The sequence below is a fragment of the Sphaeramia orbicularis genome, chromosome 15 (assembly GCF_902148855.1).
Source record: "Sphaeramia orbicularis chromosome 15, fSphaOr1.1, whole genome shotgun sequence".
In the NCBI taxonomy this organism is placed as follows: domain Eukaryota; kingdom Metazoa; phylum Chordata; class Actinopteri; order Kurtiformes; family Apogonidae; genus Sphaeramia; species Sphaeramia orbicularis.
The window spans coordinates 19987076-19995340 of NC_043971.1; the positions used below are offsets into that span (position 1 = coordinate 19987076).

The window sequence follows — 8265 nt, forward strand, 5'->3', positions numbered from 1 at the left end:
TTTTTATTAAAGCATTTCTTGCTAAATGAAAGTGCAGCTTTAATTCCAGCTTCTTCATACGTTATCTATCATACATAAAAATGTTATGATTCAGGGAGGATTGCTTTTGCAAAATCAACATTTCTTTACAACCACACCTTAAAGCAAATACTTTGATAACTGCCACATCTATTGTAATCAATAGAGATATGCAGAGTACACACTCTATACACTACACAGATATAAAAGGCTTCATTAGAGAACTGTCACACACGCCAACCTCCTGGTGCTCAGGTCACATCACGTCTGAGGATGGTAAGTATTTCACGCCTCACATTTTGGACAGATCTAAATGTCTTGAAGATTTGTAGCCACTGTTTATAGTTGTAGGAACATTACTTTTATAATATTTGGCTTTGGTTCTGTTATGGGATATAAACCTGAACTTTAAAATACTGTAAATCTACGCTCAGATGTTATTTTTGGTACTTTTAAGCAATCTTATAGTGCAGATATAACTTTATGACTACTTTTTAAATAATTTTCATTGACAATGTATATTTTCTCATCTGATCATTGTTTGATCCACAGAATATCAGAAAATGGTGAAATACAGTATATTGATCAACATTCCAGAAAGCCAGAGATTAAATCCATAAACATCTTGTTTTATCAGTTTACTACGAAAGAGAAGGAAAGAAAGAACAAGTTCAAATGAAAGAGGCAAGAATGACAAAGTTTGGGAATTTTTTTTAGTACTTGACAATTAATTAATTAATAGATTAGTCATTGCAGCTCTACCATAAATAACTTTAAAGGCATATACAGAGTATATCTCGGCTCACTACCCCGCTCATAACATCCAGTCAGATTGCAGGTAAACTGTATTGATCAGTACAAATACCTTCTACAGACTCAACTGCATTCTAGTTTTGTATATTTACAATGCTAAATGTACAGTATTTGCATTGCATACACTGAATTCTTTTAGACTCCTTGTATAGTGTTGCTTAATATTTGTAATCACCTTATAATTTATCATTTTAAATCTTCCATGTCGCAGGATGGACTCATGTTTACTGTTGTTTATTATAATGACACTGAAAACACAATTAAAACACCTATTTCTTCTTGATATTCATCAGCCCATAAAAGGATGTTACAGATACTAAAACATGTACAGTATAGCCATATGTCTATATACTTCTCTCTTCAGGCTTCTCTCCGTGTGTTTGTTTGTCTGCTGGGACTTGTCGTCCTCTGTCACTCTCAGTGCACCACCCGAGAATTAGTTGTCAAAGACCCGAACAACCCACCAAAAGGTAATCAAGGATTATTTCAGATGCAGGTTAAAGCTACACTCTAACAGCCCTGCGCTAGATTTGGTGAAATGAAAACTTCTGTCTGCTTTGTTTGACAAAAGTTGGATAAATTAGTTCCTTTATCTCTGTGAATGTTCCAGTTGAATCTCTCATCCACTTGCTGTGTGTTTGGTTAACACCTGCCAAATGACACAGAACTTTTCATAACCACACCTATGCACACATCACACACAATTAGTCACTGCCACAAACTTAACAAAGCCTAATGAGTGGGTCAAGAGTTCCACTGAAGTGTGTATTTTGTTTCTTTACATGTAGGGTGTGTGGATGATGATGGACAACAACATGAGTTTGACTCTACATGGGAGAAAGACTGCATGGAGTGCTCCTGTAGCACCAACGGCATGAGCTGCTGCAGCAAGTAGGTTTTCATTGTTTTATTTATTTACAATGCAAATGTACAAAGTATTGCATGTGCATGGTTGAAATATCTGGCGATTGTATAGAATTTTATAGTTGCTTGTACTTTTACTGTTTTTTTATGGAACATTTCCTGTGGGACAACTGATAGAAACTATCCATTGGCTAAAATCTGGAGTGTTCACATTCATGTGAACACATGTTTGTTCATTAATGCTCACTGTCCCATTCAAATAAATAAGTTGAAATTGAAACTAGGAACACATTTTCCATTTTATTTCATGTGCTCTAATCTTTGTACATATCCATACCCTCCTGAGACCCAGAAAAGTAAAAGTTTGGTTTTTCTTTAAACAATCGTCTTGATTTGAAACAGCATGATGCAACAGTTTTGTCTTTTTTTTTTTTTTTTTTATGGAATGTCTTTTGCAGTGGATAGTGCTTTTTTATTTTTATTTATTTATTTATTTATTTTTGTAAGTAAAGCTGTGAAACTCTTGTCCCTTACAGAGGACAAAAATGCATTGCTGGGTCTCAGGAGGTTATTTATTTATTTATTTATTTATTTATTTGAACATGCAGTAACTTTCTTCTATAATGTCATCCAGGGTGCCTGAACCAAACACTGTGGAAATTCCTGAGGAATGTGAGCTGATTGTGGATAAAAAGGCCTGCTCTGCCAAGATGGTGCTGAAGTCTGACAAGACAAAAGAGTGCAGTCCTACATAAGAGTTCAACCTCATAGAACTGCTCTACAGAGTGAACTCCAAAGAGTTGAAACTGGAAATCTTTTTATGTTTCATGTTTTATCTGATGGCTGATCATGTGTGCATAAAAAGATTACAACCAATAAACCAAGATGAATCAGCCTTGCTCTTTGTTTTTGTATCTAATTAGCTAACCCTATAATAACCCAACACTGCTGTCCCACCTGTCCTTATCTTCATCTCTGTAAGCTACAACAGGTGTCATTTTCAAGGTGTAATTGAATAAATTCACCACTGTGTGACAGCAGAGCTCGGTGGTCTGAGGAGCTCTGCCACCCAAAGGGCTCCGACAGCCCAATAATAACCACACTCCCCCTCACTGCTTTCTCACACAGAAACGCTCTGCTCGCTATGATGTTCACCTTCTTTTCTAACTCTTATCTCTGTGGATGCACACTTGTTCAGAGCATCGTTTCCTCTCTGTCATCTTGGCATCTCAGATAATCTCTGCTCAGCAAATCCATCATGTGAGTGCTTTGATTTTTAATATTATTCTCTCTATCACACATTACAATAATTTTCATCTATGAAAGTGCAAAAATATTTTCAAATAATGCATTTATGGTGTGTTGTCTCCACACAGTCTCCCTGTTTAGGCATATGCAAGAGAATGTAATATCTGTATCTACCAATGCAAATTTTTAACATTCTCACAACAGATGACACCCGACAGAAAGCATTTTGTTGTGGGGGTGTGCATCACCATTTATCAGAGACAAATGTGCCTCTTTATCAATGTCCTGTGTACTGAATGAAATGTAGTATGAGAAATTAAAAAAACAAAACAGGGCAGTAGTGTTTGTGAGAATGTTTTGGAAAGTAACGTGCAACATTAACCCCAGCAGCAAATAATGTGGCAGGGGTAATTATTTCAGTTCCAATGCCTGCTGCTTATCCTCCTCATGCAAGAGAAAAGATGGGAGGCAGAGAAATCACTGTTTTGTATTTTCCAGTTGTGCCAATTTCTGTAGTCTCCTGGATATTATAATATGTGCATATGAACAAACAAAAACAATAAGAATAATGATAGTAATAAACATCTTGAAAGGAGGTGGGTCTGTTACTGCACAGTGGAGAATACAAGAGCATTTCTTTTTGCTTCTCTATTACACATAATACATAAAAGAGGAATTTTGTTTGAAATGCACTTTACAGAACTGCTATTAAAAACCACATTTAAATACAACTCAGTCCTCATTTTGTGTTTTGATGATATTGGTGAAATGCACCATCTTCAGAATTTCCTGAAGATGCTCAGTTGGGGTTCTTATATACTGAGTGTAAAGGCCATAGCATATGATTTGCATCATATTCATACTATCAGAGAGCCCTTGTGCTGTATGGAGAGGGAAGAGACTGCTCCTGTCACATTTTTCCTTTAATTTGTCACACAGCTGTACATAATAATGAATTTATAAGAGCTTTTTTTTGGCATCGCTTGGCCATCCCTTAGCAGTCATTTCTGAGTAAAAACACATTGAAATTACAGCAAAGTTTTAGAATTGATTTGTTTGCAAATCCTCTGCAGAGAAAGAGGTGAATGAATGAATCTTGCCCTTGCATAACATAACTGCATTCAGAATACACAAAACCTGATCAGGTCCAAGCAAAACAACATTGAGCCATTCTTCTGTTTGGTTCCATCAAAGTATACATTCACTGCTCTAACACACAAAGATGAAATGGCCTTTGTGAGAATGTGATGGAAAGAGCTGTGTCAGGTCACATTGTTCCTCACACTGTGAAGATCTATGCTTTACTTTCTGGACATGTGTCCTGAATTTTCATCTCAATTGGAAATTTTTTCCTGCCGGAGTTTATGGTTTCCCAGTGTACACCAGCTGTCTGTTCCATCAGCTTACTGGTGACATTACACTTTTCTCCATGAACAAAGGATGATCAATGCTGTGCCACTCTGCCTGAAGCTCACTCAACACACTGACAGAGTAGGTTAGTAATGATGCACTGTGAAGTGACTGATAGCTAAGTGTGTATGCCATTAATGGAAAATGACAGGCTCATTTTCTTCGCAATGTTGCTTTTCACCTCACATGGCTGAGGTTTCAGGGGAGAGAGCTGGAATCCATTTTTAGGATTCTCCCAATGTCATGACCTTTCACTTAAATCTGCCAGCATCTTTAATTGTGTACTGAAGAAATACTCCTCTGATAAAAATGTATGCAATTTAATTGTCATTAGGATTTTATGGTCATTCTTGAAACCTGACTAGAGGGCTCATCTGTGAGATGATAACTGGCAAATTGTGAAATCTTAAAATGAGTAAACAAAAAGGGAAAGAGACTACTTGGTAATATTAGGTTCTGAAGCTACTTTGGTTTCATAAAACAAAAGCTATCAGTGGATGGAATATTTTCCTCGCCCCCGCAAAATTGTAAAGTGGTACTTGTTGCTGATCTTAGCGTAGTTTCACTAAATGAACACACTCACAGCAGAAGAGTTGAGACTCAAGTAGCATCAGAAAATGGCACCTCAAATCAGTCAACAACATACAGTAGTCAAAACAGAAAGACAATATATCAAGCAACCAAAGGCTGCACCTAAATGATCATAACTGAAGAAAAAATACTAAATGGTTTTCCAGTTCTGCTCACATACAAAATGATTGTGTTTTGGGGATTTCTACAAGTTGCTAAAGAGCAAAAAGAACCTGTCCAACACATGACCAATAAATTGCAGCCTTGGAAAAATATTAAACGGCATTCTTGTTATGCTCCGGGGAAAAAATGCATTGTATGCTTTGTGGAAAAAACATCACAATTACATAAAAGATATCCTTGTGCTCATTTTGATCATATTTGATGTGTCTCTTCTTTCTGAAAGCCATACAAAGCAGCTAAAGCTTCTCCTATAGTTTACATATTTCACATTTTGCGCATTTTGTGCCACATTTATTCGTTAACAGTAGAGAAAATACAGGAAAGAAGCCTAGAAAAACAGTGAAAAGCATGCAACAAAGCTCACCTGAAATAGGTGTTGAACTGAAGTGCCATTAACTATCTCTTTTACCACACCACTCCATGTGATGATTCTATATACTGATAAGCATGTTTTCCAGACAATTAACTCAAAAACTCAGTTTAGAGCATCTACAATTGGAAAATTCAGCAAAAGAGTATGTTTTGTAATGATTTTTTTTTCTTTCTAGCTCATGGGGTTTATTGTAAATAATTTGCCTCATCAGCATTCCCTCTATGATTCTCTCAAAAGAGAAGCATGACGTGTACTTGAGACCTAATTTGCAAGTGAATAGTGACTACTTTTTTCTTGTTTTGTGCTCTCTCTGCCTTTGTCTCAGATGTTTTCATGGATATGCGATGGACAGTTTGATCTCGGGGGCTGGTCACACTAAAGCCCTGGTGAAATGTCCTTAAGTGGCAACACAAACCGGTCTTCTGCGTCGATGACAGCTCTGCCTCTGGCCTTCAACAGCAGCACATCTCCGCACTCCCTACCATGGGCAGAAGCAAGACCCAGTCGTGAGTCTGAGCAGGTGTGGTCAACAAATGAGACCCAGATCCTCGCAGACCTTTCTGTTCTCGGGCAAGTTGAGCAATGCCATATGTCTCCTGTCCTCACAGCATGTCTAGTTGTGTGGTACAGCATCACAATGGTGCTGGGGGTGGTGGGGAACATCAGCCTCATTTGCATCATTGCCCGTTGCAGAGAGAAAGTCAATGTCACCAGCATTTTCATCTGCAACCTGTCATTCTCTGACATTCTGGTGTGTGTCTTCTGTCTCCCCTTCACTGTCATCTACACACTGATGGACCACTGGGTGTTTGGTTCACTGTTATGTCGCCTGGTGCCATTCATCCAGTGTGCATCTGTGACCGTTTCTGTGCTGTCACTAGTGTTTATCGCTCTGGAAAGACATCAGCTCATTATTAACCCCTCTGGATGGAAACCAAGCATTTCTCAGGCCTATACAGCAGTTATTATCATCTGGATTCTGGCCTGTTTCACCTCCTCACCTTTCTTGGCCTTTCAGCTTCTCACAAATGAGCCATATGCCGCTGTACCCCTGCCACAGTCTGTACCTGACGACCCAGTATATCCACAGACGTATCTGAATGCATCTACACCACAACCTGTTTTCTACACTCACAAAAACTCATCTGTGCTACCAAATTCATACCGCACTATTTTTTCCTATATTTCTACCACTCCCCACATGGAGGCCTGTTTGGAGCATTGGCCATCCCAGCAACAGAGGCTTGCTTATACCACATGGCTCTTGCTGTTTCAGTACTGTGGTCCTCTCTTACTGGTCCTACTATGTTATGTCAGAGTGTTTGTGCGCCTGCGCCACCGTAAAGACATGCTGGACCGTGCCAGAACCCCAGAGAGCCAGCGTATGACCCACAGTCGCCGGATCAACATCATGCTGGTTGCCCTTATTACAGCTTTTGCCCTTTGCTGGCTGCCACTCACTATCTTCAACGTAGTGTCGGACTGGAAGCAGGAGGCTCTGCCTGTGTGTCATCACAACCTTTTGTTCTCCCTCTGCCACCTGCTGGCCATGTCCTCCACCTGCATCAACCCCATCATCTACGGCTTCCTCAACTCCAACTTCCGCCAGGAGGTGAGAGAAATAATCCTGCACTGCCGCTGCCGCCCTGTGGAAGAGGAGTGTGACCATTTTCCCGTGTCTACTGTGCATTTGGAAATGTCTCGCACCTCTGTGCCTATCAATTACAGAAGCAACTGTGTATAACTGAATTAATCATTGCTGTAAGATGTCACATAAACTGTAAAACTGTAGGACAAATGTCTGGGAAAAAAAAAATGTATGACTACAATGATTTGTAAAGAGTGGTTTAAAGTGCAACTTATTTCCCTGTGGTTTAAAGTCAGTACAGTGTACTTGGTTTATGCTATTTCTTATTTCTGGAGTGCGTTGATGTAAAACAAATCTTACACTAAAAAGTGTCATTTGAGATGACAAGGTGTTTATCATCTTTTTAAACAATGCTAACAAAGAAAATTGAATAATGTATCTTAATAAGAGGAGAAACTTGACAAATACAGATGTTTCATAAAAAGGTCAAAGGGTTTACTGAAGGTTTTGTAAGGAACACATGCTGTAAGTTACAACCTTGTTGAATGCAGCGCCAGCCTTTGGAGTGGTGATAAAATGAGGAATAATGTTTATCTTTCTTTTAGAGATAACAACCTATATTGCTCACAAAGTGTCAATGCTGGTTTATTTGTAATTTGTCATTGATCTGTGTATTCTACTGAAAAGTCAAACAACTGCGTTTAGAAACATGTTAAAAAAAAATAAAAGAGGACTATAGTTGTTGTATTTCTTATGCTTTGTACAACTTTTGTATTTTTGGCTTTGTGCTGTGACAATGATGTGTGGATTTTTAAAGTGAAGACAAACAGTGTTTTGTGGTTAGTGTGGCTCATATAATTTTAATAAATAATAATAATAATGCTGTGTGGCACTCTTACTGCATATGCTCTTTGATAGTTTTCAGGTTAATAAATTTATTTATTTAGTTATTAGTTATGATGACAATAAGCACCCTACAAAACCAATATATTACAGCATATTAATTAAAAAGAGAGTTAAGACAGCTAAGAGACAATATAAATCAATAAAGATAAAAAAAGATAAAAGAGAACAGTGAAACATCAGTATGATCACACAGAAACAGCACATATAATCCAAACATACAAAAGCAGCACATACAATATAATCACACACAATACATCAGCACATAATCACAGACAGGGATGTAAACAGACAT

General features: G+C 38.1%; 2 protein-coding genes across 2 annotated transcripts; both read left to right on the top strand.

Annotated features, from left to right (window-relative positions):
* Positions 1–89: 89 nt before the first annotated feature.
* On the top strand, positions 90–2593 carry LOC115433997 (beta-microseminoprotein). Its single transcript, XM_030155642.1, has 4 exons — positions 90–294; positions 1196–1301; positions 1620–1722; positions 2330–2593. Exons 1-4 carry the CDS (start codon positions 292–294, stop codon positions 2448–2450), a joined length of 333 nt encoding a protein of 110 aa, XP_030011502.1. The 5' UTR covers positions 90–291; the 3' UTR covers positions 2451–2593.
* A 185-nt stretch (positions 2594–2778) lies between these two features.
* Positions 2779–7933, top strand: LOC115433995 (neuropeptide Y receptor type 4-like). Its single transcript, XM_030155637.1, has 2 exons — positions 2779–2955; positions 5805–7933. The coding sequence occupies exon 2, from the start codon at positions 5871–5873 to the stop codon at positions 7221–7223; it is 1353 nt and encodes a 450-aa protein (XP_030011497.1). The 5' UTR covers positions 2779–2955; positions 5805–5870; the 3' UTR covers positions 7224–7933.
* The last annotated feature ends 332 nt before the right edge of the window (positions 7934–8265 follow it).

Excerpts from the sequence above, each read along its gene's own strand:
- LOC115433997 (XM_030155642.1), top strand. Across the intron at positions 1,302-1,619 it reads CCCGAACAACCCACCAAAAG|GGTGTGTGGATGATGATGGA; the intron begins GTAATCAAGGAT and ends CTTTACATGTAG. Across the intron at positions 1,723-2,329 it reads GGCATGAGCTGCTGCAGCAA|GGTGCCTGAACCAAACACTG; the intron begins GTAGGTTTTCAT and ends AATGTCATCCAG.
- LOC115433995 (XM_030155637.1), top strand. The coding sequence starts at position 5,871 with ATGTCCTTAAGTGGCAACACAAACCGGTCTTCTGCGTCGATGACAGCT.